Source organism: Pongo pygmaeus, chromosome 21 (genome assembly GCF_028885625.2).
Source record: "Pongo pygmaeus isolate AG05252 chromosome 21, NHGRI_mPonPyg2-v2.0_pri, whole genome shotgun sequence".
Classification (NCBI taxonomy): Eukaryota; Metazoa; Chordata; class Mammalia; order Primates; family Hominidae; genus Pongo; species Pongo pygmaeus.
The window spans coordinates 54,730,396-54,747,828 of NC_072394.2; the positions used below are offsets into that span (position 1 = coordinate 54,730,396).

General features: G+C 47.8%; 2 protein-coding genes across 5 annotated transcripts in view; both read right to left on the reverse strand.

Moving 5' to 3' along the window:
* ZFP64 (ZFP64 zinc finger protein) overlaps nucleotides 1-17,433 on the reverse strand; it is a 114,373-nt gene that overhangs the window by 19,232 nt on the left and 77,708 nt on the right. Inside the window, exon 1 of one of the 4 annotated variants that reach the window (XM_054467858.2) lies at nucleotides 1,528-1,699. The exons of the other annotated variants lie outside the window; for them this stretch is intronic. Coding sequence (XP_054323833.1) covers nucleotides 1,528-1,633 — 106 coding nt within the window. The 5' untranslated portion in view covers nucleotides 1,634-1,699. Of the gene's footprint in view, nucleotides 1-1,527; nucleotides 1,700-17,433 lie in introns of those variants that run through there. 4 annotated transcript variants of the gene reach the window in all.
* Nucleotides 6,790-7,592, reverse strand: LOC129021887 (endoplasmic reticulum resident protein 29). The gene is given in 2 exon segments (XM_054467859.2): nucleotides 6,790-6,932; nucleotides 6,935-7,592. Coding segments are annotated over 2 exon segments (786 nt in total). The 3' UTR covers nucleotides 6,790-6,804.

The window sequence follows — 17,433 nt, forward strand, 5'->3', positions numbered from 1 at the left end:
GCACAGACTTTCAACTCCAGCCTGGGATTACTCAGCAATTCTCTTCTATAAACACCTCCCCGAAAAGACTCAGCATCCCCAGTACCTCCCCAACTTCCCCTAGGCGCAGAGATCAGCAAGAGCCCCTCCCCTCGACCCAGGGGACAGGATCCTGTAAGTCTCACCTGCCTATCTCCATCCCAGGCCTCGGGCACGAGGGTGGTTACACTATTCTGGTTACGGTAGCTCCACCCGAACAAGCTTTATTTTAACATACAAGCTATTCGTTTAGTGGAGCCTTCATTAAACTACTCCCCTCCACCACCTCCTCGGGAAGGTGTGGTCAAAACCCATCAGACCGACTGTGGTGGAAGTTGATGCGGAAGCTGGAGAGCCCGCGCCTCTGGAGGGATGAGCCTGCCCGGAGAGGGGACCCATCCTCCTTTCCGCACCAGGAAAGAGCGGGGGAGAAGAGGAAGTCCAGTTACAACTCCTTTCCTCACCCCCTTAAAGGAAAGGTATCGGCTAACCACGGGGAGCTTAGTAACCGAAGAGAAAGTAGGAACCTGCAATCTCTTAATCTAAGCACAAATAAGCAAAAAGGGAAGCGCCTTAGAAATGCAGATTCACCAACCCCACCCCTGAGATTCCAGTGGAGGCGGGGGAAAGGGGGGATCCCTAACTTGCAGGAAGAATTTGGCGAGCGAGAAGAGGTCCCCTCCCGCAGGCTCTTCTGAAGCTGAGGATCCTGGGACGAGAAATGCTGCCCAGGGGGCTTAGGGTAGCAGAGGATCTCCTTGCTACATCCTGTTCCACGTGGCAGCCGAGGAGGGGGTGTGGGGGCCGCCTGTTAAGTGCGACAGTATCACTGCTCTATCCCCACCACGGCTCCCACTTCGCTCAGATAAAATGCAGAGCTCTTACCGAGGCTCACGGCCGTCCCCCACCCCCCGCCGTCTGCCCCCATCACACCTCTCGGGCCTCCCGTGACCTCTCGGGCTACAGCAGCGCTGACGCCCTGGGTCCCTGCGCTTGTGTTCCCTCGGCCTGGAATGCTCTTTCCCCGGGTACCTGCACGGCTCACTCCCTCCCATCCTTCGGGTCTTCGCTCGAACGTCCGCTCCTCAGTGAGGCCTTCCCTGGACAACACATTTGAAACGTAACCCCAGGGCAAGAAGCCACCTTCCAGGCGCGCAGCCGAAGCCCAGTGCCAAGGAGGCCGGGGACTCGGGTGCCCGCGCACCCCGAAAACGGCCTGAGGGGTCCTCTGAGCATCCTTCCAGCGTGTTTGGGAGGCAAACTCGTTGACTAGCTCTTGAGAAGAGTGGCTAGAAGAATCCAGGCGGGGAAGGGGACGGTTGACTCCAGGAGGGTGTGATTTACAAGGGCGGGAGACGGGGACGCCCAGCTCCCAGTCCCAGGACAGTGCGCCGGACGCTTGGCCCGCCCTTTCAGGTCCCCTGCCCGGTCCTCGTACCCGCGCGAGTCCGGAGAACCTCTGAGCACCAGCCCCCAGCCCCCGGGCGGGGCTCCAGCAGCGCTACTCACCCGACTCCCCCGCCACCTGCGGGGCCACCCCCGCACACTCCCGGCGCGCAGGCCGCAGCTCCTCGGAGTTGAGGTGCTGGGGCTTGGCCTGCTTGCGCCGCGACATGGCGCGAGGACGGGGCTCCCCGAGCGTCCCTAGGAGTGGCCTACTTCACACAACGAATTCCCGGAGTTCGGAAATTACCCCCCATTCGGCCGGAACGCGCATGTCCTGGCAATTCTGCTCATCAGCCGAGCAGGGCGATTTATCAAGAGTCCTGACGGCTGATTGGCCTGGAGCCAAGACCCCAGGAGTCCCGTGGACTTGCGGTCCGCGCCCGGGCAGCCCGCACCACCTGGGAGCTCGTTAGAAATGCAGACTCTCGGGCTCTACCCCGGACCCGCTGAATCAGAATCTGCATTTTAACAAGATCCCCAGGTGATTCGCATGCACATTAAAGTTTGAGAAACCGTGTCTGCATTTTAACGAGATCCCCAGGTGATTCGTTTGCCCATTAAAATTTCAGAAGCGCAGCTCTCCTCCAACTTTAATGTGCGCACGAGTCACTGGGGATCTCGTTAAAATGCAGATTCTGACTCAATGGGTCTGGGGTGGGGCCTGAGCTCCTGTATTTCTAACGAGCTCCCAGGTGGCGCTGTGGCTGCCGCGCTGCACAGGCTGCGCTTTTAGATTCAGACTTAATTGGTCTGGGCTGGGACCTGGGCATTGGGATATATTTTTTAAAAAGCCGTCTCCCTCCCTGACCACCCCCATCACACACACAGGTTATTCTGGTGCGCATCCAGGCTGAGAAGCAAGACCTCCACTCCTGGTTATTCTGGTGCGCATCCAGGCTGAGAAGCAAGACCTCCACTCCTGGTTCTCAACCCTGCTGCATACCCAAATTTAAATTTTAAAGGAGTTGGAGACACCAGAGTGTCTCCAACTGCAGGGAGAAATGCAGATTCCGAAAGTTCTGGATTCAGGTGGCCGAGGCCAGGAATGTGTGTTTTTATATAGCACGCGCCCGCCCCCGCCCCGTGACTCGGGCGCACCGGGTCTTGGACCACACAGGAGTGCTTTTGGGGCCAACCCGGCTCCGGCCCCGCCCAGCAGGTGACGGAGGCGTGGTCCTCGGGGGGTTGAGCTAATTAGCGTTCGTGCTCAGACTGGCTGGGACCTCGATGAGACCCGAGGGAGATCCCTCCTTGCGCCGCGTAAATGGCATCCAATGGGGAGCAAGAAAGCCACCTACATCCCCCAGGTGTTTACTTTCTTCAAATTGGGGAGTTACTTAAGACTGGGTGGTGCCCCAAGCTTGCCCGAACCTGAGAATCACGTGGGGGCCCTTGTTTCAAAAAGACCCAGCCAGGCTCAGCTCCGAGTTTTTGGGGCGGGGCCTGAGAATCTGTATTTTTAACAGCGCCGCGTATGAGTTTTACGGGGTGGTCCTGTGGCGTTAGCAGCATCTGTAACGAGCCTTCTGTGAGGTTACTGTTGGCGAACCCCAGGGCAAGGCCTGCGAGAACGGCATTTTTGCTTAATTGTTTCCATTTCTCAAAAGCTGACCTGTTTTCCTCAAACTTCCCCTTGATTTTCAGGTTGTGAATCGACTTAGGAATATTTGTGTAATGCCCGGTGAAGTCACGTCAGGTTAAATTTCCGAGACTTAAACTTTTGAAAAAACACACGCTTCAAGTCTTCTTTGGGATGTATGTGTAGTTACACGGATCTGTAAAGACATTTGAAAATATATACACGTGGCCAGGTGCGGTAGCTCACTCCTGTAATCCCAGCACTTTGGGAGGCCGAGGTGGGCGGATCACATGAGGTCAGGAGTTCTAGACCAGCCTGGCCAACATGATGGAACCTTGTCTCTACTAAAAATACAAAAAATTATCCGGGCATGGTGGCGGACGCCTGTAATCCCAGCTCCTGGGGAAGCTGAGGCAGGAGAATCACTTGAACCCGGGAGGTGGAGCCGAGATCGCGCCACTGCACTCCAGCCTGGGCGACAAAGTGAGACTCCATCTCAAAAAAAAAAAAAAAATATATATATATATATATGTATATATACACACACGTTTATCATGTCTCCTTTTGAGGAGACTGGATAAACAGTGGTTGCCTCTGGGGAAGTTGAAAGAGGGGTGCATGGGGGGATGGGAGACATCTGATACCCCCTTATACTGCTTGAGGTATGTGTGTTTGTATTTGTTTTGTTATTATTTCACCTCAGGTGTACACAATCAATTATTGGTACATGAGGCATTATTACTGGCCTATTGTTAGCCTACACTTGCCTACATTTTTTAGGCTGCTTGCTTGTACCTCTGTTTATTATGATATAATAAGTACTAGGGAACCTACTGCCCCAGAGTAGGACCTTAACCACAACCTACATCTCTCTTTATATGGCCTCCTGATATCCCCTCCCCTCCTCTGCCCTACAACTGAAGAATCATCAGCCTGACTCCTACAGATCTCATTCATTTGCTTTTTCTCTTTAGCAAGTTTTATTGTCCCTACATGTATTCCTTAAAAAAACCAATTTTAATATTTAAAGAATATAAAAAGGTATGTAATCTTCCAAGAATAACTTTTTTCACTTAATATTATTTTGCTAAGATCATCCAAATTGCTGTCATTGTTTATTGGTTTTGACTGCTCTGTAAATATTCCACTGTGTGAAAATGCCAGTTTCTTCACCTACTCTCCTGTTGATGGGCACTTGGGCCTTTGCCAGGTCTCTGCCATTGTGAACAGTGCTGCTATGATCTTTCTAAAAAGTGTCAGAGTTTCTCATGAGTGAATGTGTATCTGGGGGTGGTATAAGAGATAATGCCAAAATGATTGTATTAACTTACACTTCCCCAGCAAGGTATAAGAAATAACATAGGTCAGGCTCAGTGGCTCATGCCTGTAGTTCTGGCACTTTGGGAAACTGAGGTTTGTGGATCACTTGAGCTCAGGACTTTGAGAGCAGCCTGGGTGACATGGCAAAACTCTGTTTCTACAAAAAATATACAAAAATTAGCTGGGCGGGTGACACACACCTGTGCTCCCAGCTACTCCGGAAACTGAGGCAGGAGGAAGCTGACCCTTGGAGGCTGAGGCAGTGAGCCATGGTTGTGCCACGGCACTCCAGCCTGGGCAACAGAGTAAGAACCTGTCTTGAAAACAAACAAACAAAACCCAAAATGTGAAGCCCATTCTTTCGCACACTCAGGGATTATAAAATGTCTTGATTTTTGCCAACTATATTGATATAAAATGGGATCTCGGTATAGTCTTGACTTGCATTTTCCATGTAGGTATAATTGCAGCCAAAAACAAAGTGAAAATGATAAATGTGTTCCACAAATATAATGACAACTGATTAGTCTTATTTTTGAAAAAAAATTGTTTTTACTCTTTTGCAAAACATCCAATCAGAGTTCTAGTCCTAAATTAAGTTTATTACTTTTTTTTTTTTCTTTTGAGATGAAGTTTCACTCTTGTTGCCCAGGCTGGAGTGCAATGGCACGATCTCAGCTCACTGCAACCTCCACCTCCTGGGTTCAAGCAATTTTCCTTTCTTAGCTTCCCGAGTAGCTGGGATTACAGACAGCCACCACCACGCCCGACAAATTTTTTTTTATTTTTAGTAGAGATGGGTTTTCACCATGTCGGCCAGGCTGGTCTTGAACCCTGGCCTCAAGCAATCCACCTGCCTCGGCCTTCCAAAGTGCTGGGATTACAGATGTGAGCCACTGTGCCTGGCCATCATGTTTGGTTTTAATGGCTTTATTTCAAGGCTCAAAATTGAAAATCTGAAAAAAACAAAACAAAATAAACACACACACACACACACACACACACACACACACACACACACAGGTTCTACAGATATAAATGAAAGCAAAGTATCATTGGCCATGCGTAATCAGTCATGAGTCTCCTCTTTCAGTCACATTTGCCTATTACACAGGTTGACTATTCTGTTCAAATCCAGCTAGAAAATTTTCATCTTCCCTCATAATCAGGAGCTTCTGCAAATTAAAGTGAAGAAGACACATTACTATATTGTACCTGGAACAAATGGATGTCAAACCCAGGGAAGCTCTTTTTTTAGAAGATTTTTTTTTCTTTGAGACGGAGTCTCGCTTTGTCGCCCAGGCTGGAGTGCAGTGGCACGGTCTTGGCTCATGATCTTGGCTCACTGCAAGCTCCGCCTCCCGAGTTCATGCAATTCTCCTGCCTCAGCCTCCCGAGTAGCTGGGACTATAGGCGCCCACCACCACGCCCGGCTAATTTTTTGTATTTTTAGTAGAGACGGGGTTTCACCATATTAGCAAGGATGGTCTTGATCTCCTGACCTCGTGATCTGCCCGCCTCGGCCTCCCAAAGTGCTGGGATTACAGGTGTGAGCCACCGTGCCTGGCCAGAAGATGTTTAAACAGGCTACAAAAATCTGTTGCTGGCTGAGTGCGATGGCTCATGCTAAACCCCAGAATTTGGGAGGCCAAGGCAGGTGGATCACCTGAGGTCAGGAGTTCAAGACCAGCTTGGCCAACATGTTGAAACCCCATCTCTACTAAAAATAAATAAAAATTAGCTGGGTGTGGTGGCACACGCCTGTAATCCTAGCCACATGGGAGGCTGAGGCTGGAGAATCGCTTGAACCCAGGAGACGGAGGTTGCAGTGAGCCGAGATCGTGCCACTGTACTCCAGCCTGGGCGACACAGTGAAATTCCACTTCAAAAAAAAAAGAAAAAAATTTGTTGCTAACTTTAAACACGTTATTTAAATGTGAGGTTCTTATAGGCGACAACTTTTCATTGTTTTCAGCAACAATATCACATAACAAGGGAATCATGGCCAAACATGATTTAAAAGTACTTTCTGCATGGGATGTTTCTGTTGAAAACTAGTTACTTCTTCATTCTTCATATATTGCCTTTGTCCTGATTTTTTTTTTCCACTTAACTGAAACAATGAAACTTTAATTGAATCCAAACTACACCGGTCAAAGACCTGGGCCGTACACTCCTCACTCTTCTCTATAACACCAATTCCTTCTGAGGGGTCATTTCACCAGCCACCTGAGAAGTGCTCCAGCTATCCCCACACCAGCTAGAGGCATCCTAAGCATGGCCACATCAGCATCAACGTCCAGGCATACTCAGAGCTCAGAATTGTAGGTTAGTACCACTTTTCCCACCACCCCCTTATATTTCACAAAGGACTCACAGCCAGCAGGTTAACTCTCCCCTCCTCACGCCTACCAAACCCTGGAAAACCACAGAGAGCCTTTTTACAGCTCCTCTTTCTCGGCCCCCTTCTTCTGGAAGGCAGTTAGGATGTTTAAGCTCTTCTGGAGCTCCTCCTTCTTCCCGTCACTCAACTTGTTCTCAATCAGCCTGGCGATCCATGTCACGTCTATGCTGGGAAGTCCTCCACTTGGTCTAAGATCTTCCCCGTGATCTTCAGGTATTGCTCCGCCCAGTTCTTCTCAGTCTCCTTCACACTTGAGAGGTGGTCCTGCCGCTGCTTCAAGAGGGCCTAGCGGACCTCCATGCCAGAGGCCCTGATGAACTCCTGGCCAGGGCGTCGTATGCAGCAGGCCACCAGGCCACCTGGCATAGCTAGGTAGACCCCTTGCCCCTTCAGCCAGCGCTGGATGGCTCCAACCTTAACTGCACCAGTACATGGGACTGGGTTCTCAAAGTCCCCCTCCCGGGAGAAGTAGCAGACTGGGTAGCTCTCTTTGTGCAGCTTGTATTTCTCACTCGGCTCCATGTTCAGCTTGTCACCATAATCTGAGATCCCCACCTCTGCCACCAAGAGATCATCGCTGGAAGCCGAGTTTTCAGCAAGACGCCTCAACTCATCCTGCTTCTCACCGTAGCGGTACTGGGTGTTGACCTTCACCAAGACGAACCTGCTTTTGGGAATGACCTTGCAGAACGTGACCGTATCCAGGGGAAGGGTGCCCTTGGTGTGCAGGCCGCTGCCGCCATGCGGAGCGGAGAGGAGCAGGAAGCCCAGGAGAAGGGGAAGCAGCGGGGAGAGAGACGCGGAGCGGGGCACAGCGGCAGCCATATAGCCGGGTTCCGCGACGGGGAGGTGGGGAAGCCGTAGTGGAAAACGCCCCGAGTCAGCGGTCAATTTTTTTGTTTTTTTTGAAACGGAGTTTCGCTCTTGTTGCCCAGGCTGGAGTGCAATGGCGCGATCTCGGCTCATCGCAACCTCCGCCTCCCGGGTTCAAGCGATTCTCCTGCCTCAGGCCTCCCGAGTAGCTGGGATTATAGGCATGAGCCACCACGCCCGGCTAATTTTGTATTTTTGTAGAGATGGGTTTCTCCATGTTGGTCAGGCTGGTCTTGAACTCTCAACCTCAGGTGATCTGCCTGCTTCGGCCTCCCAAAGTGCAGGGATTACAGGCGTGAGCCACCTCGCCCAGCCTGCGATTTTTTTTTTTAAAATAGTTGTTAGGTAATCCCCTTTGTTCACATCGAAAGTTAATAAATTTTCAAACGTTGTTTTGTAGAAGAAAAATGGAGAATATCTGTAATTCTCACAACTCTTTAAGTATTTTGCCAAGAGATAAAGAGCATACTTCTGAATTATACAACAGATTCTCCTGGTCACTCTACCTCTCTTTACAAACATCATAAAGATGCCAGAGGCAGGATAATGTAGTAACTAAAAGCACAGTTTAGAGCCAACCTGAGTTAGAATCCTGGCTCTGGCCGGGTGCGGTGGCTCACACCTGTAATCCCAGCACTTTAGGAGGCCCAGGTGGGTGGATCACCTGAGGTCAGAAGTTTGAGACCAGCCTGGACAACGTGGTGAAACCCCATCTCTACTAAAAATACAAAAAATTAGCTGGGCGTGGTGGTGGGCACCTGTAATTCAGCTACTCAGGAGGCTGAGGCATGAGAATCGCTTGAACCCAGGAGGCAGAGGTTGCAGTGAGCCAAAATCACGCCACTGCACTCCAGCCTGGGCAACAGAGCAAGACTCCATCTCCAAAAAAAACAAAAAAAACAAAAAAAAACCAAGAATCCCAGCTCCTGGCTCCGTTCACATCCCACCCGTGTGATCTCAAGAAAGCTGTTCTGTGTCCCATTTTTCTTATTAATAAAATGGCAATACCAAGGGTAGCTTGAGGATTAGTGAATTTATATATGTAAACAGGTACAGAACAACATCTAGTACATAGATACTACTCTAAGTATTAATAGTTATTTATGATAATGGGGTAAGAGTTATAGTTATCTATGAAAGTAGCACTCATCTGTAATCGGTTATTCCACTTAACTAGGCACAGTTACTGTTTCACATGGAAATATATTTGAAGCAAACAAGCATGTGTGACTTTACTCAACTCTTCTGAGTTGCAGAATTCCCATGCTTTCATAGTTTCAATCCATACATTAAATGTGGAAAGCTTACTCTTCTTTTTAAAGAGAAAGAGACAAAAACAAAGTATCAATACAATGTTGTTTCTGATTGTCCTAGGCCTCTGGGGATGTGGGCACCCTGGTTGTGTTCTCCTTCCTTTTTTTTTTTTTCTTTGTTGGGACAGTCTTTCTCTGTTACCCAGGCTGGAGTGCAGTGGCGTGATCTTGGCTCATTGCAGTCTCAACTTCCAGGTCTCAAGCGATCCTCCCATCTTAGCCTCCTGAGTGGCTGGGACTACAGGCACATGCCACCATACCCAGGCTAATTTTTGTATTTTTTTTTGTAGAGAATGTGTTTCACCATGTTGCCCAGGCTGGTCTTGAACTCCTGGGCTCAAGTGATCCTCCCACCTCAGCCTCCCAAAGTACTGGGATTATAGGCACGAGCCGCTGTGCCTGGCTGGGTTCTCCTTCCTAAGCATCCTCATTAAACTTGTATCATTAATACTACCATTCTCTACTATGAATACCAGAATGAACAAATAAATGTTTATCCAGGCACAAATGATTCCCCAAAGAGGTGAAAAACTAGACAGGAGGCCAGGCGCGGTAGCTCACACCTGTAATCCCAGCACTTTGGGAGGCCGAGGCAGGCGGATCATGAGGTCAAGAGATCCAGACCATCCTGGCTAACATGGTGAAACCCCGTTTCTACTAAAAATACAAAAAATTAGCCGGGCGTGGTGGCGGGCACCTGTAGTCCCAGCTACTTGGGAAGTTGAGGCAGGAGAATGACGTGAACCCGGGAGGGGGAGCTTGCAGTGAGCTGAGAATGCGCCACTGCTCTCCAGCCTGGGCGACAGAGCAAGACTCCGCCTCAAAAAAAAAAAAGAAAGAAAAAAAACTAGACAGGAACAAATCTTATTTATTGATTATTACCCTTGCCAGGAATTCTTTTTTTGGGACCGAGTCTCTCTCTGGTGCCGGGGCTAGGGTGCACTGGCACGATCTCAGCTCACTGCATCCTTTGTCTCCTGGGTTCAATCCATTCTCCTGTCCCAGCCTCCCAAGTAGCTGAGATTACAAGGCGCCCGCCACCATACCTGGCTTTTTTTTTTCCTTTCATTTTTAGGAGAGACAGGGTTTTACCATGTTGGCCAGGCTGGTCTCGAACTCCTGAACTCAGGTGATCCACCTGCCTCGGCCTCCCAAAGTGCTGGGATTATAGGCATGAGCCACCATTAGTTCATTTGATAACAATTCTTTGAGCCCACTTTATTGCCTGGCTCTGCTCTAGGTGCTGGAGATAGAGTGATAAAGACAGACAAGGTCCAGAAGCGATTCAGAGAAGTAACCAGAGGATGTACAAGGTCACTTTAGAGGGCAATAGGTGCTATGATCAAAATATTGTGGTAGTGTGATCAGGAGTGACTGGGTGGTAGTGGCGGTAGTGGTGGGTAGCTCAAAGGCTAGAAGTGACCTTTGAGCTAAAACACGAATGTAATAGCCAGTCATGGAAAGGACCAGGGAGACAGCGTTCCCGGGGGAGGGAGGAGCAACAGCAAAGACTCTTTTAAGAGACCAACTTTGGTATGTTTGAAGCAAACTAAGGAGATTCAGGGACTAGGTAGCTCCCAGATAAGAAAAATATGATATGTAAAAATTTGAAAAAAAATGTTCAAGGTCACTTATGATTAAAGAAATTTTAGTTCAAGTAAATGGAAACACTGGTTTTCACCTGTCCCGATAGAAAAGATTAAACACACACACATGCTGAGCGTGAGCCAGCTATTCCATGCCTATGCTGTATTTTTCAAACTCACTGTGCAGAGAAGTCACCTGGGGATCTTGTTAAAATGCAGATTCTGATGCCAGTGTGTCTCAAAATGTAACATGTATACAGATCACCTGGGGACCTTGTTAAAAGTCAGATTCTGATTTCAGTGCTTCTCAAACTTTAATGTACAGATGAATCACCCAGGGACCTTGTTAAATGCAGATTCGGGGCAACAAACATGGAAGGGGTGTTCAATCTTACTAATTATAAGGGAATGGCTAGTAAAGCCCATTCCCACTGTTCTTTTCACCTATCAGATCAATAAAAATTAAAAACACTCAGAACGTCTACTGTTAGGAAGAGCACAGGGAAATTGGTTTTCTAATGCATTGCTAGTGAGAGCATGAATGTTTATGGCCACTTTCGAGGGCAATTTGGCATTATGTTTTTAAAAATGTCCTGCCAATCTATCAAGTCTGCTTTCCATCTTTTCTCCTCCAGAGAAACATTCGCACAGGTGTACAAGGGCGAACGTCCAAGAATGTTTGTTGCAAGTCATTGTTGTAGCAAAAAAAAATGAAGAAACATCCTCAATGTCCAACAATAGGCAAGTGGCTACATTAAACTGAGGTTTAGCCAGATCATGAAATACCAGGCCAGGCTGGGTGCGGTGGCTCACGCCTGTAATCCTAGCACTTTGGGAGGCCGAGGCGGGCGGATCACAAGGTCAGGAGATCGAGACCATCCTGGCTAACACTGTGAAACCCCGTCTCTACCAAAAATACAAAAAAAAAAAATTAGCCGGGCGTAGTGGCGGGCGCCTGTAGTCCCAGCTACTGGGAGGTTGAGGCAGGAGAATGGCGTGAACCCGGGAGGCGGAGCTTGCAGTGAGCCAAGATCGCTGCCACTGCACTCCAGCCTGGGCGACAGAGTGAGACTCCGTCTCCAAAAAAAAAAAAAAAAAAGAAATACCAGGCTGGATTTATGAATACAAGCATGCCTAGAGCTCTAAGATATATTGGATTAAAGAAAAAAAAGCAAGGCCCACATAGATATATAGATCTAAACACATATTCCAATCTATACATATTTTCAATGGTGAAATATATATTCACATAAATCCAGTGAAAAAAGTACTGGAAGAATACATGCTCGCTACAGCTTTTTTTTTTTTTTTTTTTTTTTTTTTTGGAGACAGGGTCTCACTCTGTCGCCCAGGCTGGAGTGCTGTGGCATCATCATGGCCCACTGAAACCCTGACTTCCCAGGCTCCAGTGATGCTCAAGCTTCAGCCACCCGAGTAGCTGGGACTACAGGCACATGCTATCACACCTGGGTAATTTTTTTATTTTTAGTGGAGACAGGGTTTCACCATGTTGGCCAGGCCGGTCTTGAATTCCTGGGCTCAAGTGATTCGCCCACTTTGGCCTCCCAAAGTGCTGGGATTACAGGTGTGAGACACGGAACCCAGCCTGTACTGGCTACATCTTAAGCAAGGAAAGGGGAGAAGTTTGGAGGAAGGAAGATTGGAGAACCTAAATTTCTTTCTCTCTCTCTCTCTCTCTCTGTGTGTGAACATTATGCATAGTAATATTTCTTTCTCTTTTTCAGATGGAGTTTCGCTCTTGCTGCCCAGGCTGGAATGCAATGGTGTGATCTTGGCTCACGGCAGCCTCCACCTCCCGGATTTAAGCAATTCTCCTGCTTCAGCCTCCCAAGTAGCTGGGATTACAGGCATGTGCCACCATGCCCGGCTAATTTTGTATTTTTAGTAGAGACAGGGTTTCTCCATGTTGGTCAGGCTGGTCTCAAACTCCCGACCTCAGGTGATCTGCCCACCTCGGCCTCCCAAAGTGCTGGGATTATAGGCGTGAGCCATGGTGCCAGGCCAATATTTCTTTTTTCTTTCTTTCTTTTTTTTTTTTTTTGAGATGGAGTCTCGCTCTGTCACCCAGGCTGGAGTGCAATGGTGCAATCTCGGCTCACTGTAACCTCCACCTCCCAGGTTCCAGCGATTCTCCTGCCTCAGCCTCCTGAGTAGCTGGGATTACAGGCATGTATCACCACGCCTGGCTTATCTTTGTATTTTTAGTAGAGACGGGGTTTCCCCATGTTGGCCAGGCTGGTCTCGAACTCCTGACCTCAGATGATCCGCTTGCCTCGGCCTCCCAAAGTGTTGGGATTACAGGCGTGAGCCACCGTGCCTGGCCATATTTCTTTTTTTTTAAAGAAAATAAGGAATGTATTCATATACTGCTTTATAGTTAAGAATTAACTAAAATAAATAATGATATCATACTTTCATACAATAGAATTCTATTAAACTATAAAAAATAATGCATTTCTATGTGCATTCATATGGAATATTTTTTATGATATATTAAGTGAAACATCCAAAAGACAAAGTGTACAAATTATGTTGTTAGGCATATGTGTACATACACATATATACACATACACATATATACACATATGCCCAATAGCATAATTTGCATTATGCATAATATGTATAACATAATTTGTATAACATCATCTCTATATACATTTTAACATGAGGCTGGGTGCAGTGGCTCACGCCTGTAATCCCAGCACTTTGGGAGGCTGAGGTGGGCAGATCACCTGAGGTCAAGAGATCGAGACCATCCTGGCCAACATGGTGAAACCCTGCCTCTACTAAAAATACAAAAATTAGCTGGGCATGGTGGTGCAGGCCAGTAGTCCCAGCTGCTCAGGAGGCTGAGGCAGAAGAATCTCTTGAACCTGGGAGGCAGAGAGGTTGCAGTGAGCTGAAATTGTGCCATTGCACTCCAGCCTGGTGACAAAGCAAGACTCTGTCACACACACACACACAAATTAAGAATGTTGTAGCTGTTAGCATTCTTGCTTGCACTGCTTTCCTGATTCACATGTGAAAGTTTCTCTATGTCTGGAACCTGTATTTAACAAGATCCTCAGGTGATTCTTCTGTCGTTTAAAATGATTTGCTGAAATCAGAATGGGCTTTTAATAAGGTCCCCAGGTGATCCATATACATATTACCTTTGAGACACACTGGCATCAGAATCTGCATTTTAAAAAGATCCCCAGGTGGGCTGGGCATAGTGGCTCACACCTGTAGTCTCAGCACTTTGGAGGCCGAGGCGGGACGATTACCTGAGGTCAGGACTTTGCGATCTGCCTGCCCAACATGGTGAAACCTCATCTCTACTAAAAACTAAAAAATCAACTAGGCATCGTGGTGGGCACCTGTAATCCCAGCTACTCGGGAGGCTGAGGCAGGAGAATCACTTGAACCCAGGAGGTGGAGGTTGCGGTGAGCTGAGATCACGTCATTGCACTCCAGCCTGGGCGACAGAGCAAAACTCTGTCTCGAAACAAAAAAACAAAACAAAACAAAACAAAAAAACAAACAGAAGATTCCCATGTGACTTCTTCTATGAACAGTAAGTTTGAGAAGCGCAGCACAGGCGTGGATCAGCTGGGCCATAGAATAGGTCTGCATTCAACTTGCCTAGAAATGCCAAGCTATACATTCCCATCATCATAAATTACATTTTATTATTATTATTCTTTTTGAGATGGGGCCTTGCTCTGGTTGCTCTGTCACTCAGGCTGGAGTACAGTGGTGCGATCACAGCTCACTGCAGTCTCAACCTCCCAGCCTTAAGCCATCCTTCTGCCTCAGCTTCCTGTGTAGCTGGGACTACAAGTGCACACCACAGCACCCAGCATTTTGTTTTGTTTTGTTTTGGGAGAGACAAGGTCTCACTACATTGCCCAGGCTGGTCTCAAACTCCAGGGCTCAAGCAATCCTCCTGCCCAGACCTCCCAAAATGCTGGGATTACAGGCGTGAGGCACCATGCCTGGACTACATTATTTTTTAAATGAAAAAGTAACTAGTTAAGTTACTAGTGCACAATCTTAGTTGAAAAGGGAAATAACTCCTCTACAAATCTTAGCTTCTTCCTCCTCTTTCCCCTCTGCTCCCACACCCCACCTACCCCTTCAGGGCTTAAAATTTGAAATGAAATGTTGGTGCAGGAGGATTCTGTTTGGGCAACAATGTGGATCCAGGTCTTTATTTATAGAGAAAACAAACAGCCTCTAATTCACCTGCCGGCCCCTACTGGTTTGAAAGTTCCTGAGCTGTAGCAGATGTTCTTCAAGAATAAGAATTCTAAGCTTCCAGACTCCAGGGCAGGGTGTGGCAGGCCTGGAGTGGTCAGTGTCTTGCCTACTCCTGAGAAGAATGAATTCCCCATCCTTTGTGGCAAGAGTGAAATCACACCAATTGCTGTTTTCAGGTTCCACTAGTGTCTCCTTATCTTATGCCACAGTCGGCCTGCCTGACATTTTCTACTAGGGCATGTCCTAAAGCTATTCATTTGTTTAACAAACATTAATTGGGTTGCCACTGGGGGCAAGGCTTTGCTAACCTCTAGGAATACGAAAGCAATTCTTTAAAAGAGTCACAGAGCAATCAGGAGGATAAATAAGTAAACAGCTATAGTACAGTGTGATAAATATGTGATAAAGGTTCTCACAGAGTGGGCAGGTAAAGCTTCCTCAAAGAGGTGGATTTGTAGCCCTGGCTGTGTAGGATGAGATCTTGGGCAGGTAAAGAAGTGAAGTAGGTTGGGTGCAGTGGCTCGTGCCTGTAATGCCAACACATTGGGAGGCCAAAGTGAATGGATTGCTTCTGGCCAGGAGTTAGAGGCTGGCTGGGGCAACATAGTGAAACCCCATCTCTACAAAAAATACAGTAATTGCCCGGGTGTGGTGGCTCACGCCTGTAATCCCAGCACTTTGGGAGGCCGAGGCGGGCGGATCACGAGGTCAGGAGATTGAGACCATCCTGGCTAAAATGGCGAAACCCCGTCTCTACTAAAAATACAAAATATTAGCCGGGCGTGGTGGCGGGTGCCTGTAGTCCCAGCTACTCCGGAGGCTGAGGCAGGAGAATGGTGTGAACCCAGGAGGCGGAGCTTGCAGTGAGCCGAGATCGAGCCACTGCACTCCAGCCTGGGCGACAGAGTGAGATTCTGTCTCAAAAAAAAAAAAAAAAAAAAAAAATACAGTAATTAGCTGGGTGTGGTGGTGTGTGCCTGTGGTCACAGCTATCAAAAAAGGTCGAGGGCAGGAGGATTGCTTGAGCCTGGGAGCTTGAGGCTGCAATGAACTATGATTATGCCATTGCATTCCAGCCTGGGTGACAGAGCAAGACCCTGTCTCAAAAATAAAGTAAAATAAATAAAAATAAAAAAGAAGTGAGGTGAAGTGGGTTTCAGGTAGAGGGGACAGCTTGTACAAAGACCAGGAGGGAGGCTGGGTCGGTGGTTCACGCCTGTAATCCCAGCACTTTGGGAGGCTGAGGTGGGTGGATCACCTGAAGTCAGGAGTTCAAGATCAGCAGGCCAACATGTCAAAACCCCGACTCTACTAAAAATACAAAAATTAGCTGGGCCTGGTGGGGCACAGCTGTAATCCCAGCTACTCAACTACTCAGGAGGCTGAGGCAGGAGAATCGCTTGAACCCAGGAGGCAGCGGTTGCAGTGAGCCAAGACTGTCACTTCACTCTAGCCTGGGAAACAGAGTGAGACTTCATCTAAAAAAAAAAAATATATATATATATATACACACACACACACACATACACACACACACACACACATATATATATATACACACAAAAAAAAATTAGTCAGGCATGGTGGCGTGCACCTGTAGTCCCAGCTACTCTAGAGGCTGAAGCAGGAGACTTGCTTGAACTTGGGAGGCGGAGGTTGCAGTGACAGAGCAAGACTCTATCTCAAAACAAACAAAAAAATCAACCAAACAAAAAACAACCCCTCCCCACTCCCTAAAAGACCAGGAGGCAAAGAGACAGCACTTTTGAGAAACCTTAGTCTGACTACAGGTGCGGGGAGTACAGGAGATAGGGTGAAGGAGTTGGGTGGGGAGCAGGTATGAAGGGTTTCATATGGCAAAAAAGAATATGATTAAATAATTTCGTATTTTTCCTTTCCCCTGTGAATGTTTGTGCCTCCCCACAATTCATATGTTGAAACCCTAACCCCCACATGATGGTATTAAGAACAGGGCTTTGGGCAGGTGTTTGGGTCATGGAGCTGGAACTCTCCTGGAAGGAATTAGTGCCCTTATAAAAGAGGCACCAGAGAGCTGCCTTCCCCTCCCACCATGTGTGGACACAGCTAGAAGGTGTCATTTATGAGAAAGTGGGGTCCTCACCAGACACCAAATCTGCCAGTGCCTTGATCTTGGAATTTCCAGCCTCTAGAACTGCAAGAAATAAGTTTTTGGTGTGTATAAGCTACCCAGTCTATGGCACTTTGTTACAGCAGTTAGAGGGTGTCTAAGACACCCTCTTTCCCCCGTTAAAGCTCAGGCACATCCAGAGGCAAATCTCAGGCCTGGTTTGGGAAGGTGCCTGAGAGCCAGTGAAGGACAATGATGATCCTTGTGGTGGTAATGACTATGAGGATGGAAAGAGGGCATTGATAGATGGCTCACCGTGTGCTAAGTACTACAGGTATACGCCGCTTATTCCACTTCACAGATACTGTGTGTTTTTTTCTTTTTTTAGTTGAAGGTTTGTGTCAACCCTGCATCCAGCAAGGGTATCGGCATCATTTTTCCAATAGCATGAGCTCAGTTTGTGTTTCTGTGTCACGTTGAGATAATTCTTGCAATATTTCAAACTTTATCATTTATTATATCTGTTAATGTGATCAGTGATC